Source organism: Leptinotarsa decemlineata, unplaced genomic scaffold (genome assembly GCF_025532065.1).
Source record: "Leptinotarsa decemlineata unplaced genomic scaffold, Ldec_3_MD MMD2_tig00000218_RagTag_RagTag, whole genome shotgun sequence".
Classification (NCBI taxonomy): Eukaryota; Metazoa; Arthropoda; class Insecta; order Coleoptera; family Chrysomelidae; genus Leptinotarsa; species Leptinotarsa decemlineata.
Genome location: NW_027412545.1, coordinates 3,860,656 through 3,883,436, shown reverse-complemented (window position 1 = coordinate 3,883,436; position 22,781 = coordinate 3,860,656). Strand labels below are relative to the sequence as shown.

The 22,781-nt window shown below is 35.8% G+C and overlaps 2 protein-coding genes across 12 annotated transcripts in view; one reads left to right on the top strand and one right to left on the bottom strand.

Moving 5' to 3' along the window:
* The window catches only part of Camta (Calmodulin-binding transcription activator), a 995,933-nt gene that overhangs the window by 370,349 nt on the left and 602,803 nt on the right, over positions 1-22,781 (bottom strand). The window lies entirely within an intron of this gene.
* On the top strand, positions 2,668-3,895 carry LOC141481571 (uncharacterized). Its single transcript, XM_074173279.1, has 2 exons — positions 2,668-3,107; positions 3,171-3,895. Exons 1-2 carry the CDS (start codon positions 2,674-2,676, stop codon positions 3,880-3,882), a joined length of 1,146 nt encoding a protein of 381 aa, XP_074029380.1. The 5' UTR covers positions 2,668-2,673; the 3' UTR covers positions 3,883-3,895.

The window sequence follows — 22,781 nt, the reverse complement described above, 5'->3', positions numbered from 1 at the left end:
CAAATAATAGATTTTTACCCAATTATAATCCCAACGAACCTTCCACATTCATTACATATTTAGATGCAACAAATCTATACGGTCACAGTATGTCACAACCTCTACCAACAAGTGAATTTACATGGTTGACACCAAATGAAATTCTTAATCTCGATGTGATGGATGTGAGTACTGATAGTCCGTATGGGTATGTATTTGAAGTGGACATTCATTATCCACAAGAGTTGCATGATAAACATTCTGACCTTCCATTTTTAGTCGAAAAAATAATACCACCTCGTACACAATCGAAAATTCCCAAATTAATTCCAAATTTGAATGATAAAAGAAAATATATTGTTCATTATAGGAATCTACAGCAAGCTGTCAAAAATGGATTGATTGTAATGAATACACATAGAGTATTGAAATTCAAACAATCATGCTGGATGAAACCCTATATAGATCTTAATACTGAAATGCGTAATAGGTCTAACAACAAATCTGTTAAAGATTTCTATAAACTAATGAATAATGCGGTGTATGGAAAGACAATGGAGAATGTAGATAATCGAATTGATGTTAGACTCGTTACACATTGGGAAAATATAAAGAAAAATATAGGTGCCAGCACTCTCATAGCCAAACCAAATTTCAAAAATTGTTCAATTTTCACTGATAATTTCGTTGCCATTCAATTGGGTAGAGTGAAGGTTCATTACGATAAACCATTATATTTGGGATTTTCCATATTAGAATTATCTAAAACAGTCATGTATGACTTTTTCTATGGATGCATCAAACAACACTTTGATGAAAATGTCTCTTTACTTTACACAGATACCGACTCGCTCATTCTTAAAGTAAACACAGAAAATTTTTATGAATTCATAAAAACTAACATAAGTAGATTTGATACATCCAATTACAGTATAGTTAACCAATTCAATATTCCAGTAACAAGTTCAGTCTTGGGTAACTTCAAAGATGAATTTCCAAATGATCCAATCATGAGTTTTTATGGTACAGGTGCTAAAGCATATTATGTGAAATCTGTTGATGGTGAATTTAAGAAAGCCAAAGGGGTTAAACGATCTGTAATAAAGAATGAATTGACATGCGAAGATTATCAAAAAATCGTCGAACAAGGTGGTATGATATTCAGAAAGATGAATTCATTTAGAAGCGTGTTACATGATATGTATACTGAATTAAAAAATAAAGTTGCATTATCATATCACGATGATAAACGATTTATCATTCCGAATACTACCCACACTCTTCCTTGGGGTCATAATGATATTGAATTTTATGAAAACGATCCAAATGAGAACATTCGTTGGATAAGTAATATTATTCAACAATCACAATCTCAGGAGACTCCATTGGATCAATTGATTAATTTATTATCTGCCGAGATCAATGATTGAAATATCATTCAATATCTTCAAAACCGGAAAATTCAATATTGATATTTATGTAGCCATTTATAATTAATAATATATGATAGAAGTAATGTGATATTAATGTATTATGTATGTATGTATATGTATTACTGTAATGAATATAAAATGATTAAAATTTTATTTGTATTATTTCTATTTCCCTAATCAATTACTGCAATATATAGTATAATGTAAATGACAGAAATATCAGTTTGAAGAGAATCATCGTAGAGTGCACAATGTCTAAAACAATCGATAAGTTTGGTAGAAAAAGAAAATGGGGTGGTAATGTCATTCGAGGTCCTCCTGGGAATGGTTTTAAATTAACAAAAGATGGTCATTATGACATGCAAAGGAAAATATTGAAAAATACAAGTGAACCAATTGACAAGAGTGATTGTGTAACTGTATCATATCTTGAGGGGGAAATTAATGGAGCAAAGGAAGTTATACTTCTAGCCCTACAAGCTGCAATACAATCCACAATAGGCAATATTGCTCGGGACGCCCGGCAAGCATTTAACGATAAAATTGCAGAGGCTCGGATAACTTTCACTCGTAAATTTGACAAACTTACAAGTGATGTAGACATAAAAATGTCTGACATAACAGCGTCTACAAATAAAAAATTTGATGCTATGTCAAACATAACAGGGACTACAATGAAAAAGTATGATGTACTGGAACAGAGAGTTGAAGTATTGGAGAAAAACCATAAAGAAGTTTTGGAGAGAAACTATAAAGTCAGGCCATCATCATCAGGTGGACTGGGATATCCAGGACTGAACATTAATCCAAATCATAGAATAATACAACCAAAACCAAAACCAACTGATGATGTATTAATGGAACCAACATGGTGAATGTATTCCCTCGTTAGGTTAGGTTAATAGCTACGTTAGGTTAGCTGCATACTTACGTTAGGTTAGGTGTTAGGTTAGTATTCCCTCGTTAGGTTAGGTTAATAGTTACTGTAGGTTAGGTTAGGTTAGGTTAGGTTAGGTTAGGTTAGGTTAGGTTAGGTTAGGTGTTCGGTTGCATAGCGGTAGGTTAGCGTACTAGGTTAGGTTACGTTAATACATACGATAGGTTAGGTGTTCGGTTGCATAGCGGTAGGTTAGCGTACTAGGTTAGGTTACGTTAATACATACGATAGGTTAGGTGTTCGGTTGCATAGCGGTAGGTTAGCGTACTAGGTTAGGTTACGTTAATACGTTAATACGTTAGGTTAGGTGTTCGGTTGCATATTATGTTACGAACGCGCGCGCGAAGAGGGCGTAGATGTCTCTCCAGATGTCCCGCCTACCTGGGGCCGGAGGCCCCACCCACCTGGGCGGAGCCCAGGCAGTGGGCGGGGCCCGTTAGGGCCACGCCCCCCCCCCCCCCCCCCCCCCGTCGCCACCAACTTTTCGGATACCCCGCCCCTTTCCGAAGCCCCGCCCCCTTTCCGAAGCCCCGCCCCTCCCCTCCCCGAAGCCCCGCCCCCCCGACTCCCAACATTTGCGCATGTACACCCCTACCCTCATCGCGCATGTGCGCTCCCACCATTTTCCCACCGCTCACGCATCGAAGTCGATACCCTCCGGAGAGCACTCCACAACATTCAGTTCGAGAAGTCATCTCATCGAGAGCAGTCCACTCCACAACAAGGCAGTACGTTCCAACGACCAACTTGATATTTGAGTAAGTAAATTAGGAATGTTATTTTTTATATCAACTAACTTTGTATTATTTCTTCTTTTTCAGAATGGCAACCAATACACAGGAGGTGAATAATGCTGTGGCGTCTATTCTGCCGGTGTCCGCTGACCAGGAGGAGGCAGCATCTTCGAGAGCGGTGACGGTTGACCAGCCAACCACTTCGCGTTCGCGAGTTAGGTGCAGATCTTCTAGCCCTGACTTATTCGAGGAGGAGGAGGAAGTCAGGGCTGTGAAGAAGGTTTGCCAACGACCTGCAGCAAAGGTTGGTCCTATTTCAAAGTACCGAGCTACTTGCAATAGGACTAATCCTTATGCAGGTAGTTTTTCGACCTCTCGTAAGAGGGCCTCCACACCAGCAGCAGCACCAGCAGCAGTGGAAATTCCGAGGAGTCCTTCTCCGGAGTTGGTGATATTGTCGCCGTTGGTGACGCGACTACCACCGCTGCCAGCGACACCGGCGGATCCTGAGGTGTTGGTGCCACAGCCTATCGGAGAGGTTAGTGAAAAGATGAGTGTTTTTCTGCAGAGATGCAAGAAAGCAGAACGAGCTGCCCGATCTAGTGAGGCCGAGTTGGTTACCATGAAGCGACAAATGGCTGAAATGGATAACCGACGGAGGGAACTCCAAAAGGAAATGGCCGAAATAGATCGGAATTATGCATCTCTGCAGGAAAGGTGTAAAGCAAAGACCTCTTCGATAGAGCTGTACAAAAAAGTAGTGACAGTTATGGACACTCTTTTTGTAGATGAAGTGTAAATGTAAGATTAGTTTTAGGTTAGTTAGGAGTATTTAATTATGGTAGTTTTAAGTTTATATTTGTTAAGTTTATATTGAATAAAGGAAAAGGAAGTGAAATAAAGGGTGTACACTGTTTTTTGGTTTGGTACACATTGAACAATGCGATGGTTGGAGCATTTTTCTTCACTTCCTCTTATTATCATTATTATTTTTTTATTTCAATTCCAAGTTCTTCTAGACAAATACCTCACATCAATTTTTGTGTTCTCTAATCACTTGTAAATAATTTCATGTGAAGAAAATTTAAAAAATAAAAAAATAGACATGTTTCATAGTGAAATCGACAAGTATATTTCATTTGTATTTTATCCATTCAAGTATCTCTTTCATTGAATATGTCTTATGTCACTTTGCAATTTACCCCTACTCATTGAATATGTCTTATGTCACACTACAATTTACCCCTACTCAATGTTCCACTCCTCTCCCACTCCCTCTCGAAAGTATAAAAGTAGAAATCATCTGATGAAACATTCAGTTGATCAGCTAGCATCGAGATGGAACCCGATTCAACCTCTGAACCCTATAGCTGCCCGGATCAGGGGTACAACTTCAATTACTGGGATAACAGCCAGGTACAGGTTGTCTCTTCCACCACGGAACCCCACAGTCCGCCATACGAATACCGGGATCACGACATCAGGATGCAAGTTCAGCATGTCACTGGCAGTGACGAAGGACACTTGGATGACTCGGAATATCCAGATCCTGACGGATGGTGGGACCCTGCTTATGATGACATTGTCCCAATGAGTAGCGACGACGACGATGATGACGACGACGACTCTGGTGATGATGCTGATGACGAGCTTGACGTTAGACGTCCTCCACCATCCCCTATCCTCATCGAGGATAGTCCTCCGCCATCCCCAATCCTAATCGATGATGATGTCCTCAATTCCGATGATGACATATAATCATCTACTCGTCCATCATTTCCTTTCCTTTCCTTCCACGGAGTACACACTTTTTGGTTGGTGTACACGAGGCACTGCGAGGCTGGGGCAGTGTCTTCCTCCCTTCCTCTCCCTCTTATTAGTTTTTTTTCCATAATAATCACTAGAATTTCTCCTAATAATCGCTCAGAGTTTCATTCTTGATGTTTTCGAATCTCAAACACTGTTCTACATTTCACCCCCTCCATTTCATTTCTTCCAATATAAATATAGCAACAATCCCAGTTCTATATCATTCTTCCACAATGTCGAGTACAGGACCCATCCAAGTACATGAAATAGATTCAACGTCTGATCATTTGAGTACAACCTTCGCTCAATTTCTGCAGCGAATCTATGATCTTCCTGATGATTTCGCAGAACGAGTGGAACAAGGTATTCAGGACGACATAGATGCTGTTGACGATAATAATGCGGATGATGTGATTAGTATATCATCTGATTCAGCTGATTATGACGACGACGACATCATGAGTATATCATCTGATTCAGATGACTACTATGAGGATGATATCATTAGTATATCATCTGATTCAGATGACGATACCATAATTATTGTTTCTGATGATGAGGAGCGTTAGTCCATATCATTGCATGGATTAATAAAAAAATAACAGCCCTTTTCAGGGCTACAATTAAAGACTGAAACAATAAAAAAAATAGCTCTTTTCAGAGCTACCATTATACTTTCAAACAGAAACAGATTCATACCATTGTTAACATTATGTTAACATTATAATCTCAAACGAAATATATGTATGTGAAAGTATTCATCATTATATGCATATGAATGATTGACAAATGCCAACTTCAACTTTCATTTAAAGTAGTACTCATCATATGCATAGATATTCAATGACTATCAAATTCCAAATTTCGACTTTTCAGTCAAAGTAGTAATTTATTTGTCATATAATGTATAGATATTCAAAGACTAACAAATTTCCAACTTAGACTTTTATTAATCAAAGTATTCATTTGTCACATAATCTATGAATACTAATACAACTAACTACTGTTTGTGTGAATAATGTAGCCCTGAAAAGGGCTGTTGTTTTTTTTTGACCAGTAGGTCCACGGTTATTGTGCCACAGGTTGGACATTATTACATATAATACATGTAGATACTCGGGTGAAGTTTGTTAGTGGCCTCTCGCAAGCTTCACACCAATTCTGTCCCATTTCCATAATTGAGACAGTGTTGTGGGTGTTGACATGGGCATACCACCCTCCATTATTGTTTCTATGCGAATAAAACCGAAAGCAGCACCAACATAGTTTTTTGTTCTCTCCATCTATTGTGCTGATCAATACGTATGCATCCAATGCACAATACAAATCCAAGGGATCTTCCAGTGTCTCACTGACATTGAGTGTTCGCATACCGATCCTCATAGCACCATCACCTTCAGTTGTGTCAGCTTCTATCCCTTCATCATCTCCTTCTTCATCCATGACCCTCTCAAACTCCATCACGTCATCATCTTCGTCGCTTTGGTTGGCCTCGTTTTCAACTTCGTCTATCTCATCTTCATCGACTCCAACATCTTCTGCTTCAACTATTACTTCCTCTAGCGGAACATTGACATCCTCATCATCTGATTCGTCTATCCAATTGTTTTCATCAACAGCAGCTATTCTATTTAATGCAGCATTTATTTTTGCAGAATTCATCTTGTTGTTGTTTGCTCACAGTTGTAGAGAGTGAATGAATGAACTCTAGGTTTGCAAGTCAACTTATATAGGAGGTGATGCGACTCCCACTTGACTCGTTTAGAGTGGAATAGTAGGAGAAGTTATCCCACTATACTTCCACATGATGTTGATTTGTATAAATAGAGATCGTAGGTATAGGAGAGAGCATTCAGAGTTTCTGTAAGTCATCTCTTTATATTTCTAATCGAATTAGTAAAATGCCGTTTCCAAAAGAGTGGAATGAAAAACCAAAAGTGTGTGTCTACCCAATGATGATTGCAGGGGCTATTGTGTGCTACTTTTGTCAAATAAGTAGACCTAAGGATTCAATCAATCCATGTACTGGTATGTGTAGTGATTGCGTGTTGCGGATTCAACTATCGCCTCCTTCTCATCCACCGAAGCGAACAAAATCGGATTATCGTCAACAACAGTTACAGTGTCTGAAGTGTTCCGAACCTATAATATTTAACAATATAGGTATCTGTAGAAATATTTGTGGTATCTGTGCTGCCGTTCCAACTCCACTGCAACGTTGTTTGCGTTGTGATACATATTCCATGAATTGTTGGAATCATGTATGCAATGCATGTAGAAGTACTTGGGATCTGTGTGAGAAGGTTGGTCAACTCTACCCCAATAGGAGAATCCATTTTTTTCAATGTTGGTGTTTGACGCACGAGCAACAACTATTGAGGAATAGAGTCAAAGAACGTTCCACATCCACAGAGACATATTAACATTTTTCATTTTTTATTATCGTTATTGTCCTCTATTATTAATAAATATATATATATTTTGAATTTATTTGTATTATTTTCTAACATTTAAAAATACATGCATGCAACACAAAGTTTTCCTCTTAAATGACAAAGATTGTTACATGCGTGAATAGTTTAGTGAGAGAGCGCATGTGCCAGTTGATGAAAGAGCGCATGCGCTAGTTTATTTTCTTCTATAAATGGTGAGGTCTCAGTAACATCATCACCTTTCCTATCCACATTCTATTGCTATCACATATCATTCCTCAGACCTTAATAATCATGAGCTCTATGCCGCTATTGATTGCTGAAGATGGTTCACCACTTGTTGATATCGATCAGACTGATTTTGAAAATATTCCAGTATTACATTTATCGAGTCAAGATTCGATAAATGATTTTGATATTAACGACTTCGTTAACTTTGCAGATGTGCCAGAACCAAATGAGCAAATTATTATTGAAAATCCGATCGTTTCGCAATTATCATCACTCAAACACTCTTCATCTACCCTTCCTCTTGGTGTTGATAAGAAATCTAGAACAATCAAGAGGAAGGTTACTAAGGCATCTTCATCGATTGTCACTGACTTTAAAGAAAAGAAAGAATCCAAAAGTGTTGTGCGACAGAAAAAACCCGCAACGAAAAGTGACAGATCGAAGAGGAAGCCAAAAGGTACTCCTAAAGAAATGAAGAGTGATTTGAAAGCTGAACCGCTATCTTCTTTCAGCCCCCTCCATCGGTTTGGGGAAATGAAAAGGAAAGCAAAATGCCGTCTTGTAAAGGCACAGATGACTATTGCTGAACTTGAAAAGAGTGAGCGAGCTATTAATGCTAATAATGAAACTCTTGAAGCATTAGATGCCAAGATTGCATTAGCGAAGGTTGAATTGGCTAGAATGTCTAAAGATGCTGATGAACTCCGTTCAAAAATTGGTAAAGATAAGCAATTCCATCAACGTTCGAGAATGCAAGCTCAGGCTGAGCTTGAGGAGTCGACTAAGCTTTATGAGACAGCATTATCAGTGAGAGATAATTGGCAAAAAGAGTTGGATACTGCATTTCAAAGTGACGGCGATTAGTTTTGGGAATGATAATGTGTTTTCAATATCGTGAGTTGAAAAATATAAGCGGGAATGGAGTATACAATTAATTTGGTTTGGTATACACAGAACATTGCGAATGGCTGGGGCAATGTTTACCGCTGCAATATTTTTCAGTTCACATACTTATAATTGAAATGAAAACAATAATGAACTTTAATATTACTTTATTCATAAAAGTCACTATTATATACATTTAAACCATATTTGATTCATCAATCCAAGAGACAGCATTATCAGTGAGAGATAATTGGCAAAAAGAGTTGGATACTGCATTTCAAAGTGACGGCGATTAGTTTTGGGAATGATAATGTGTTTTCAATATCGTGAGTTGAAAAATATAAGCGGGAATGGAGTATACAATTAATTTGGTTTGGTATACACAGAACATTGCGAATGGCTGGGGCAATGTTTACCGCTGCAATATTTTTCAGTTCACATACTTATAATTGAAATGAAAACAATAATGAACTTTAATATTACTTTATTCATAAAAGTCACTATTATATACATTTAAACCATATTTGATTCATCAATCCAAGAATTTTGTTCGCTAGGAAGGCCTAACCACTTTACATATACTTTATTTTTTCTTCTCTTCAACACCTTCTCAATCAGATATACGTCAGGATTCTCGGTTCGTAATAACTCTTCTTCGTAAAAACATCCTCTAATCGGCTGTTCATTCATATCTTCAAGATTATAAGTCGTTGGGATGGTTTTATTAATTTTAACAATCTTGAATAGCTCCGTGGTAAAATTCGCAGTGTAAGACTTTTCAAAAATATGTTTGTATTTACTTATACGTACAATATCATTTAATTGGAATTTGGGTTTACTTTGTCTTCCTCCAATTCCATTGATACCCTTGAATTTTAATTTTGTTGTTGAATCAACATTGATGGGTGCCATACCTATTGTACGATGAACTTTATTATTATATCTACTAGTTATAATTGGAAGAATATCAAGCCATTTGTGGTGACCTCTCATCGAAAATTCCTTGTAGAGCCATGCCTTTATTGTACGAATCACTCTTTCTGCTATAGCTGCCTTCTTTGTGCTAAATGTTGAATAATGATTGATATTATATTCTCGCATGAGAGATGAGAAGCTTTTATTGAAAAATTCTTTCCCTTGATCGCTTTGTATGTGTTTGGGGGAGTATTTGGCTTCTTTCAGTACATGTTTCATTGCATTAGTTACTGTACTACCTGTTTTATCTTTAACTGCTACAGTCCACAGATATTTGGAGTAACAATCTATCACTACAAGTATATATCGGTATCCTTCATTACTTTTTGCATAAGGTTGCAGTTCAGCTAAATCTATTTGCCATAGATCTGCAAAACCTTTGATGGTGGTTATTCTTCTACGAAAATTACGTCTTGCAGGTTTATGTAATTCATTAACAACTTGTCGTTTGACATCACTTATTTCATTAGTCATTCTATTTCAATATGATTAAAGAGAAAAGGTGATAATGTTACTGCATTGAATGATGATGTGACAGTGATCATTACATGTGAATATGTTAATATATTATACCTTCTTCACGTAATTCTTCAATTATTGAAATTATTTCATTATCATGTCCGGTATGTCCGGCTGACTTTGAAGCTACCAATAGTCGTAGGCGAGCAACTAACTCTTTCGGTGAATTCCAGTACACATAATTCACAGGTTTAGAATTATATATTTTCTCCATTTTCACTCGTTTGAGTGCTCCACCAATTTTACTTCTACTTCTTATTGGATATTGTCGTGAGTCTAATAGAGGTTTGATAACTTCACGAAATTTTTTAGAATTTGTATTTTTAAAACCATTCTTCAGATGATATTGTTTATATGGAGCATTCGTTATTTTCAATATTTTGGAATATACTTGACGAGTTTCTTCATTATCAACATCTTGTGGATTCTTCAAAAAAATCATATCATACAATTCTGGACTACCTGCGCATTCATATTTTTTCACTTTATTAGCATCCCAAAATGAAATGTTTCCATCTTTGAAATTTACCACTAGACTTCCCATTTTCAGCTTTTGTGTAATTGGATCCATACGTACGCCAAATGTTCCATCATATGCTGGATTTCTAGATTTTATATTATTCAAATGTTTCATCAAAACATCTTCACCACTTTCATTCATAACAGGTGAGATGTCAGGATCCGAGGAATCGATGTGGGACGATGATGGTGTTTCGAATAGAGTTGTTCTCATATCGTCTTGAAGTGTGCTCGTGTCACTATTCACAGATGATACACTACCAAAAGATTGTTTTCTTCCTATTGGAGTACTCATGGGATAATTTGAAGTAGATTGAACAGTTCCATGATTTGGTGATAACACTGGTGATTTAGAAGTAGCGTTTGATGATAAAACATTCAATGGTTTCATTATGGGCTCATACAATCTTTCAAGTGTCGTACGATTTTCAATATTATCATTCTTGATAGAGTTGAATTTCTGCCTGACAGCTTCTGTTGTCTCTACTAGTTGACGTTTCAAATTTATTTCATTGTTTTTATTTTCAGGATCTTTTTTTGTATTCATAATGCCCTTTTTTTTGAATTAAAGCTTAATTCGTTGGTGAAGTGACCACTACAATATTCAGTGATCGAATAAGTTCCAAAAACAAGATCATGGGTATATAAAACTATCGAATCCTTTGCGATATCTACCTTCATCTATTTTTCTATCCTTATCAATGACTAGAAATCCATATTGGTCCTCCCAGCATTTAACACACATCAATTGGAATTGTTTGAATGTTACATCGGGTGAAACATGATCTGAATAAATGTGATGTAAATTCGTCTCATCTTGTTTGAACATTATAATGAAATTGGTATTGTCACGCACTAACTGTTTGGGTACCCGTGAATATGTCTGTGCTAGATAAAAACAATCAACATCCTTATGACGTCCCATACAGAAATATGATCTAATAATATCTTGCTTTTCACATATTACATCATCGAAAATGAAAACAGAATTAGGCTTAGCGTCGGAGGGTTCCACTATTTCTGCATTATTGCTGAATGTATAAAAACCTAATCCTTTTATAGGTTCCAAAACACTTCGCAAGTACTGATATTTAGGTTGATTGAGTGATTTCGAATAGAGATACACATTTCTAAATCTCAGTCCTTGTGGATGTGTTAATAGTGATATCATTGCATTCGTCTTTCCACAATTTGAAGGTCCTATAATGAGTCCTCGAACTGATGATGGAAGTAGTGGACCATGTCTGAATACCCTTTGTCCATTCAATCCACAACCAAATTTCTCATCTAGATTATCTACAGCAAACTTTTCTTTCTGTTTTACAATGCGCATCGTGCCGTGGTTGGAGACTATATAAATGTTATTAGCTTATTCATTTCAATGTGTACCATCAAACGATACGGACGTATTGAAAGTGATCGTAAAATTAAAAGAGGTTGTGGTTTTGTTAATGATTTAATAAACAAACTTCCTTTCGAATTACATCTACCGGAGGTTATCAATACTGTGGACCGGGTACAAAATTGAAACAACGTTTAGCTCGTAACGACCCTGGAATCAATAAATTAGATATTGAATGCAAAAAACACGATATTCAATATTCTAAGCATCCATCCGATCTTGCAGCAAGACATTTAGCCGACAAAGAACTTGAATACAGCGCTTGGGATAGGGTTAAATCGAAGGACGCGAGTATTGGGGAAAGAGCAGCTGCATTACTTGTCACCAACATTATGAAAGCGAAAAGACATATGGGCATGGGTTGTAGTACCAATAAGAAAAAATGTAAGAGGAAACAAACGAAGAAAAATAAAATTAAAAAAGTTGCATTTGGTGCTGGGATAGTCCATAAAGTGCGAAATGTATTGAAGAAAGCTGGTGGGAATCAATTTGTGACGAATAATAGCAAAAAAGCTATCACTGTGGCATTGCAGGCGGCACGTAAATACCTTAAAGCTGCCGGTGGAAAGAAGAAAATCCGCACACCACGCATAATTCCTGTTCCCAAGATCGGTGGACTTTTACCATTGATACCAATTTTTGCTGGACTATCCGCACTAGGAAGTTTGGCGGGAGCTGCTGCTGGTATTACCAAGGCCGTGAATTCGGCAAAAGCCAGCAGAGCGGCTTTAATGGAAGCCAATCGTCACAATAAAACCATGGAGGCTGTAGCATTAGGCAAACGCGGAAGTGGAATATATCTCAAACCATACCGTAAAGGTTTAGGACTATATTTAAAACCATACAAAGCCACAAACAAAACAAAAAACTAATTGAACCCCTACCTCAGAGGCCTCTTACTGATCTCGATCTCAGTTATTATGCACAAAAAATGAAAATTCCACATTTTCGTGGTGTTTTTATGCGTGATAGATTACCATCTTCAGGTCCAAAACAAAACGAGACAGCTATTGTTAATTTAGATGGAATAAGTGGACCAGGAACACATTGGGTGGCATATAAAAAATGTGGGAAAGAAGTCACATATTTCGATAGTTTTGGAGATCTACCCCCACCATTGGAATTGACTCGATTCTTTCGAAAATGTTCGAATGTAAAAATCAAATATAACTATGATCGACAACAGAAATTTAATACAGTTCTCTGTGGTCACTTGTGCTTGCAGTTTCTCTCTAAATAATTTTCCAAATAAAAATGGATTCAACACCAAAACTGGATCGGGAGGCTATCAAGGGAATGGGGTTTTCACTTAGAATGTTTTCAAAATATGGTACCTTGAAAAAAATGGATAAAGTGATGCTTGCAAATATGCCTAAGGAAGTGATACTTGCATGTGTTGCACATGAGATTGCATATGTTTGGGAAAAGTTGCCTAAGCATCTGCAAGATGACATCGATATAATGAAACATAGATATTGTTATGAGCACCACCACCACGATCAAAATTCAGAATCGGATGTTAATGACGGTCCTATACCTCGGAAATCTATGTGTTGTATTTGTAATATAGAGGATGTGAATATTGGTATCAATAAAAATGATACTTATTACAATACAACACCTTCCAAAAAGTGTAAATTGTCTCAAATGTGCTGTTGCTGTGTACAATAATAAATTGAAATGTGTTTCAAAATATTCATCAGTCATGTCACGAAAGTTCGAGCTACAAGCTGTCGGGACAAGTGTCTTGAGTGCGGATTTTTTTCCACCAATTGAATTGGATAGGAACAGTCGTTATGGATTAGGACTTTTGGGATTCTATGGATGCAATACAATCAATAATATAACTGAAGCTAATAACTTAGTTAGTTTTAGAATCAGTAATGACAACTCATCGATACCCCAAAAGTTGACAATTGAAATTCCATGTGGTGCTTATGAAATAGAAGAGATCAATGCCGTCATACAGAAACATATCATGTTCAGATTGTTTCATGATAAAAAACCAAATGATGTCGTTGCAGATGATATTTTCTATCTACACGCCAATAATAATACATTCAAATGTGAAATGCGATCCAAATATGAAATTGATCTGACACATCCAAATTCAATAGCAGAAATGATGGGGTTCGCTCATGAAATATTTCCACCAAATCAGATACATGAATCATCATTACCAATAAACATTACAACTGTGAGACTTATCCGCTTAGATTGCAATATAATATCTGGTTCATATATAAATGGTGAAGAATCCCACATTCTTTTCTCATTCGATATTGATGTTGAACCTGGCTACAATCTTACTAAAGAACCACACAGTATTATATATATGCCTGTCAGTCCAGAAGGTCGTCAATTGATTCACAACATTACAGTGCGTATTTTGGATGAAAAAAATAACCTTATCGATTTTGGAAGTGAAGAAGAGATTTTCATTATTTTGGAATTGAAGAAAATCGAATAACTGTTGTTATGGGTTTCATTTATAATAGACAAAATCGCATTGAACAATCCCAAACGAGTTGCACTATCAAAAAGAAAGGTGTGCATAAAAAGAAGCTCATTCCACAAGTGTATGCTAAACAGTTAGCACATAACGCTCTGTCTGTGAGTGATCTTAAATTTTTGAAATCGATTGGATTGAAAGTGAGAAAATAACAATGGTGCTCGAAACAAACAATGAAAAGTTGAATATATTCAATGAACCAGTGCTCGATCATTCTCTCATAAGTTTACATGAGCACACATATAAGCCCTATGGATCACCGCTATTCAGGAATTCGGATGAAATCAGAATTGCAATCAATAATCAAGATGTTATACTAGATATTGCCGAGAGCTTCATTTACATAGAAGGTAAATTCACCCCCAAAGATGTAGCGAAAACATGCTATCTCTCGAATAATGCAATTGCATTTCTCTTTGACGAAATTCGTTATGAAATGGGAGGTGAACAAGTGGCTGTTGTTAGAAAACCTGGGATAACATCTACAATGAAAACCATGATATCATTTGGACAATCTCATGCTAACACATTATTGACATCTGGTTGGGGACTTTCACAATTGAAGCAAGATATCTTGGATACAAACAGTCATGTTTTTAGTGGAAAACTACCACTGAAATATTTGATGGGTTTTGCTGAAGATTACAACAAAAGTATCTTGAATGCCAAACAGGAATTGATTTTGATTATCGCTCGATCATTCAAAAACTCATATATAGGTGAGGTTGATGCTGATTTGGAAATAAATAAAATCGAATGGAAAATAAGGCATATTGTACCAGATGATAAACACAAGCTCAAACTTTTGAGTAGAATAAACAAAAGCGGTCTGAATGCCAAAATCAAGTTGGCGTATCGTATGTGGGACCTCTATGAACTACCATCATTACGTGGGACTTCTTCAGACATATGGGCCATCAAAACAACTAACGCATTGGAAACTCCTCGTTTTGTCATCATCGCATTCCAAAGTACTACCACATCTGAAGATAGAACACAAGATATTACAAAATTCACAACTGCTGATATCAATAGTATTCGAGTATACTTGAATTCTGAAGTTTATCCATATGAGCGTTGGAATTTGAATTTCGATAAAAAACTTGATGCTCCTGCTTATTATGCTTTTGAGAGTTTCCAGCGAAGTTATTATGATAAAGATATGAGTGAACCTCTGATGGACATTGGACAATTTAGAGAGAATCCACTATTCGTCATCGATTGTTCCCATCAACCGAATGCAACAAAATCATCAACTATTGATATAAAGATTGAGTTTGAGACGAGGAAGACCAAGTTTCCAGACAACACTAAAGTATATGCATTAATTTTGCATGATACAGTTTTAACATACAATGCATTGGATGGTTCAGTTCATAGCAGATATTGACACTTTTTTTTCACTCTATCATGTACTGTTTTATGATCTTTTTTTTTTTTTATTTGTAACTGACTTATATCATGTATTGTATTTTATATCATATTTATTGTTTTGTAATCATTTTCTATTGTATTTCATCAGATTTAAATAAATAAAACATGAAAATAATACAAAGTTTTTTATTTGACATTATTTATGATTCACAGGAACATACAGACTATCTAAAATAACTTCTTCCTCATAATCATCATTTTCGCGACCATCTTCAATTTCCTCTCGATTTTCATCATTCAATTCAAAGTGATGAATAATCCATTCTGGCAAGTATGGTTGGAGGCTATACAGGAATCTTCTTAGGTTCAGTTCAATCATAACCTCACAAAGTTGCCACAATTCCAATTCATTATCCAAAAATTTGTTGCAAACTTCTGCACCACTCCAATAGTTCTCAGCATCACGAAGGCATAATTCGATTTGTTTTTCATCATAGCATACACTCATATCATAAACGCTTGCATGTTCGGCTCCATCACCCAACACCTTCAATTTAGACGACAAATGTTGAACCGATGATTTGAGATCTACAATATCGACCCAATCTTGACTTGCGTACTGCATCCACATCTTTAAATGGTGGAACTGAAATCGAACAAAAAAAAAAAACAATAAGCAACCTCCAATTTTTCAGTGATATAATACTCACATTCCCATTTTACTTGTAGTTACAAAGTGAGTGTATTCAACTAAGTTAGTAATGTTTATATTTCCATATAATTATCATCTAATATATGAATATTAATAAAACAATAAGAAATTCATTATAATTACTATTATTATTCAATCATATTGAATTTGACTAGAGTTATCGTTTTCACACCAAAAAAAACTTTGTAAGCTATGACCTAAAGAAATTCACTATAAATTATTACTATTATTCAATCATATTGAATTTGACTAGAGATCGCGTTTTCATGCCAGCAAAACTTTGTTGACTCTGTCCTAAATACATCATCGTATATTTACCACCTGATGAGTTGATACAAGATATATCGTCATCACTGAATTGCAACGAAATACGTTTTGGTAGCCATGTTTTAAATAATTTATCATTGCTCACATCTTGCAAAGTTAATAAAATTGATTTACCAAATCGTGTAGAATAAGTTGACATATTTTTAATTATGTACACTTCATCAATTGGCAATGATGATAAGGCCTTTTGCTCTAGTATTTCAACCTCCTGTACAATCAAATTATTAATTTTATTCAAGTCTACTTTTGAAACGGACATGATGAAAATATATATGAAAATATAAACAATTTCCAACAGACAAATACACTCACCGTCTTCCTTCTATTACGAACTGAATAACACTCTACCAATTGCTAACTGCTGCAGATATATTCGTCTACTGATTTCATAGTGTGCCAGGCATTTCTTTTATATTAAACAGTGTGAGTCACCCCCACCATGAAACCGTGAAAGATTCACATTGCTAGTTGCTATCCACTAGAGATGCCTGACGTCACAGCCAAGCCCATCTCCCAACTTGATGCGATAACAGTTGCCGGTACGAGCAAGCAGTGGTCGTTGCGGTCTCGGAGAGGGTAGACGCTAGGCAAACAGTCCTCGGCTGCCGTTGTGTCACCATCGATAGCGGGGCTAGAGCGAACCTTCATCGCTTCAGGAGAGGTGAGGGCAGACCGATGAATACGCATTACTCTGCCACACGTCGTGGAGTGAACATGTCGCTCTCTAGCCGTTGAACGGTTATTGCTGTGACGTCACTCCACTACTAACTTGGTGCCCTAACACCGATGGAGCATTTATTACTTGGAGGATCTTCGAAGTATGCAGACGTATGTTTGTACATAGACAAACAAGCACATGATGAAACCCTGTACCGTGCATTCTCCTACACACACACATAAACACACAAAATCTCATATGAAAAAAAAATCTGAACGATCCATGCACCAGACACTTCAAGGTCACAATGCCTTGACTTCACTGCACAACAAAAAAACTTCACCAAACAACAACCAATAAAAAAAGCAATTAATACGTCATAGTGGTGGGGGGAGGCCGAGAATCAGCTGTAAACAACTACTACTTTCATTTCATTTCAGGTTTATTTTGGTTAATGTAATTGTTATTTTCAGCTATTCATTTTCGATTCTTTTTTTTTAGTTGTTTCAGGGATTTCAAATCATTTTATATAGTAGACAATGAAAGTATGAACTAGTGAAATTCATCATGAAACATTGTCAATCACCTTCAAACAAACGTTATATAGTATGTCACCCATATTTGGAATAACGCAATCGAAAAACATGGAGAGTCAAGAGCTGTTGCGCTTTATATTTCTAAGGCCTTTGACCGTGTGTGGCAAGAAGGTTTGCTGGTCAAACTTTATGCTATAGCTTGTCGGACCATTCTTGTGTTTGACTCTGCAGCTTCCTGAAAGAACGTTCCCTGCAAATGCTATGTCTCGAATACTTTTACCATCAACGCTGGTGTTCCATAAAGATCCATATTGTCTCCAACCTTCTTTTTATTGTATATCAACGACTTATTGGGTTGCATATCTTAATAAGGATTTAGAAGTAATTTCGAGTTGGGGTGAAAATAACCAGGTTCAATTCAATGCTACAAAAACCCAGTCATCGGTTTTCTCCAGAAAGATAAATGTTTCAGAACCAGATATAATGATGTCAGGACAGACAATTCCGCTTTCTGCTTCGATAAGTTTGTTGAGGGTCAAATGAAGACCAACATGTCTTGGCATAATCATGCCGCTGGAATTGCAAACGCTGCACAAATCCATTCGCCTGATTGGAGACACGAACATCACTTGCAATATTGATAGTCTGGAACATCGAAGAGAGATTGAAGATTTGTCTCACTTCTATAGATACATTCACGGGAAGTGATCAAGTGACTTGGCACATTTCATTCCACCAAGAGCGGTACATATCAGAAATACGCGACGGACTGTGGCTGCTCATCGGTTTGAGATTCTACTTGAACTTCACTGTTTGAGAACATTTTCATCTGAAGGACTACGTTTATGTGGAATAAACTTCCTGAAAACGTTTTTCCAAGTGAATTTTATCTTCAGCGATTCCAATCAAACTAGAATCGCTATTTTCGCACAGGTACCGCTCTTATGGATTTCCCTGTAGGACTTGTGTTTATCTATTACTGGAGTTTTTCCCCAACACCAAATCGTTATTTTCAACACCTCGACACGTGTTTCGATGACCACTTGGTGATCGAAACACGTGTCGAGGTGTTAAAGATGATCACTTGGTGATCGAAACACGTGTCGAGGTGTTAAAAATAACGATTTGGTGACGGGAAAAAACTCCAGTAATATTCATTACTACACCAAAGGTGCCAAACAGTGCATCATAAACACTTGTGTTTGTTCTTAAAAATGCAACTTAGCCTGCCAATGGTTTGACAATAATTCGCTTTAGAATTCGCCGTAGAGTTTCAACGTGCTTGTTTATTCATTCAGAACCAAAAAGGCAATTCAGTATATCATTTTTATTAAACTGAACCTATGAAACAGTGTATCACAGTATATCCCAATGTTTTTCAGTTGTGAACAGTATATTTTATTGCATGTACGTAACTTCTTTATTTTCAATAGAATTATTTTCTTTTCATTGTGAAACAGAGTATTTCTTCATCAGATGCTGAAGCCATCAATAATAATAATAGGTACATCAGTGTCCTCTGCTAGAATTTTACATCATGGAAGTTGTTAACCAGAAGATCTACAACTGATTGTACAAATACATGATCCATATTTCTTTTTGATTGACTCATTATCATTTTCTGCTATTTCCTTTTAAATAATTTCAATGAACCTATTTTTATTTTCGTTGTTTCTTACAAATTTATGAAAAATGTATTCCAAGCTACGTGTTCTATAAAAAAACAATTGGAGTATAACTTATCTATCAACAATTTCTCTCAGTCGTTTTATTTCCATTATCATACATATTGTTTGGAAAATATAAATAATTCTGTACCCGCTTCGAAGTCTTCCGATTTTGAATGATATAATTTTTTCAACTATATCAAAATCGGAGGACTTTCAATAAAAATACCATTAATTCGACTAGCTGTTTCGAAATATATTCTCTTGAATTGAAAATTATTATTAAAAATTATTTAAAAATCGATTTGAAACTCCACTTTTATTATTATTCATCACAACTTAGAAAAAAATATTATGTGAGATACAAAATTTGATTCAAATAACACGAATCAAATTAAATCATATGATTCTTATTTGCAATGTTAGTTCTCGTGTTGGTGTAATAATACGAAAGGCAAGTGCGACACCGATGAAAATAACATTAAGACTCTATTTCTGTTTGAATCTAGTGCACCTTTATATAATTGTCAGGAGTGACAGTCGAGTGTTTGTTTCAGATTGTTGGCAAAGCAATGCAATGTACTAGTACATACGGGGGATATCTCGACAACTTTGACCGAAAACTAGATTCCATTCTAACGAGTTCGATTTTTTTAAATGATAAATTAATTATCTCTTTCAATTAATCGAGCAGAAAAAAAAGCTTCCATTAGTATTCAGTATGCACTGAAATTTAGGTACCAAACTTTGGATGATCCATGTTTCTTCTGCCATATTTAGAGTACAAGCAAAGTTTGTTTATACCTTTTTTTCTGATTTTCCCCACTAAAAGGAATTCATGAGTGAATATAAGATTGGTTGAATTGTTCAAAAGGATATCTTAGAGGCACTTACTTTTATAATAAATTTCTGAGTGTGTTGCATATTAAGTACATATTTTCAGGAAGAACAGTAACAAGGTTACGGTAATCATCAATTTTTTTAAATCCATAACTTTCCAAAATCTAAATCAACGTGAAAAACTCACTTTGAGAGAAAAAAAATCAGGTGAGTCAAAAGCTTCATGAACTGATGGATTTTTGAAATAGAAATTAGGATTTTTATAGGAAGAGACTAGAAAAGACTAGTTCCTAAATTTTAATGTTATGACGAATATCTCATAATTTTCCAAAAATGTAAGAATGACTATTTATTAAACGCTACTCATATATATATATATATAATTGGAGATGGTGGTACGAAACACCAGAATGGCTCAAGAGAACATCGGAAAAATTATGGAATTTGGAACTTATCCGAAATATAGTTCTGGATGATAGTTTTAGTTAAATTCACTTCTTCGATTGACGACTTGTTTATTTTGTGGAAATTCATGTTCACTGAGGATACACTACCCCGCCATATATACAGGCCAAACTGGGAGAAATTTTGATACAAGGTACCACGAACATGTCATTTCGGATAAAAAATCATGAATGTACGAACACCTTCAAAATTTGAAACATAAAATAGATAAAGATAATTTAAAGATCCTACACACAGGCGTGTGTAGGATCGAAACGTCGTGAAGTAAGTTGGCTTGGAATCTCTCAATTTTTTATTTTTTTTTCAATGGTTCTATTTGTACTTGTATTTTATTTCATTGTTATTCAATTCTGGAGTTTATTGCTTAATACAATTGTTACTTTCAGCTTTTCTTTTTAATCATTTTTATTTTTTAGTTCTTTCAGGGATTTCAAATCATTTTATATAATATCAGACAATTGAATTCCGAAGTAATGAAATTCATTATTAGTAAAATCATTATTACAAATAAAATCTTTCAAGTAAGTTGGCGGTTTATGTACACGTTTCAAGTTGGTTTTCTCACTAAACTCTGTATTACATTGAGAACTATCACTATGAACAAAAAATTCAATATGATCATTTAAGAACTATACTAGTTTCTGTTTGATAATCAGCAGAGAGCATTTCTTCTTCCCCCAAGCTTCCAACTCATTTTTCTTCTTTCCGTTGTGGAGTCTTATGTTGATTAGCTTCCTTTGCGTTATATGTTATTCTTCTCCTTTCATCTTCTTGGATAACATTGTGGGGATCAAAATCTTCATTAGTTTTTTTGCCTCATTTTATTTCTGAAATATGCTTTGGCAAAATGTCCTATTCCTTGACATGATGCACATGTTTTTCCATAGGCTGGACATCACCTGGCAACATGTTCATATAAGCATCTAGAACACATTTTTCTCTCTGGCTGGAAGGTTTTCACATCTTTCCTCAGAGCATGATTTTTTTTTTCTGGATTCACTGGTTTTAAATGTTGTTTACTCAAGGCTATCCACTTACAGTAGTCTACAATTTTTGCAGTAGTTATATCTGGCTCCCTTATCAGCTTAGCTTGGATCTATTTGTCATTTACGCCTAGGATTAATCTATCGCTTATTATACGTTCTTCGCAAATGTTTTTACAATCCTCCTTTTCACATATAAAACTGCACAACTAAGCTTGAGTTCTCAGTTCTGTAAGGTATTGCTTTATCGTTTGTATATCTGATTGAAGAAGGTTATTAAACTTGAATGTTTCCATTGGTATAACTTTCTTTGGAATGAAATACTCATCATATTTATGCTTTCAAGACATCTGCTGAGGTTTTCGTTTGCTCTGATGGTATTGTATTGAAAATATCAAGCCCATCACCTAGTGAGTTAAAAAAAAATCGCTATTTTGGTATCTTCATCAACACTCTATTTATCTGCTGCTCTTAAATAAATATCAAATTACTGTTTCCCTACTGACCAGTTTTTTTGATCATATTCTGTTAAAGGGTTAGGTGGTCCGAATGCCTTCATTTTGTGCCGTTTTCTGTTCGGTTTGGGTATAATCTAGGGCCCTCGTTTTAATCTTCTTAGCGTTACTGTGGCTTAAACTAGATGCTCTCGTCTCGACATCTGACACCATGTTATTTTCTCTGAGGATCCTCAGTCAATGAGACAACTAGTTTTCATGATGTTTAATGATTTAATCAAGACATAACTTCACTATCAAGATTGTCGAACGGAATGGACTCTTGGTCAAAAGATGACAATCTATTGTCAAAAAACATAGAAAATGGAGCACGAAATACATGATACAACATACAACA

Excerpts from the sequence above, each read along its gene's own strand:
- LOC141481571 (XM_074173279.1), top strand. The coding sequence starts at position 2,674 with ATGTTACGAACGCGCGCGCGAAGAGGGCGTAGATGTCTCTCCAGATGT. Across the intron at positions 3,108-3,170 it reads ACGACCAACTTGATATTTGA|AATGGCAACCAATACACAGG; the intron begins GTAAGTAAATTA and ends CTTCTTTTTCAG.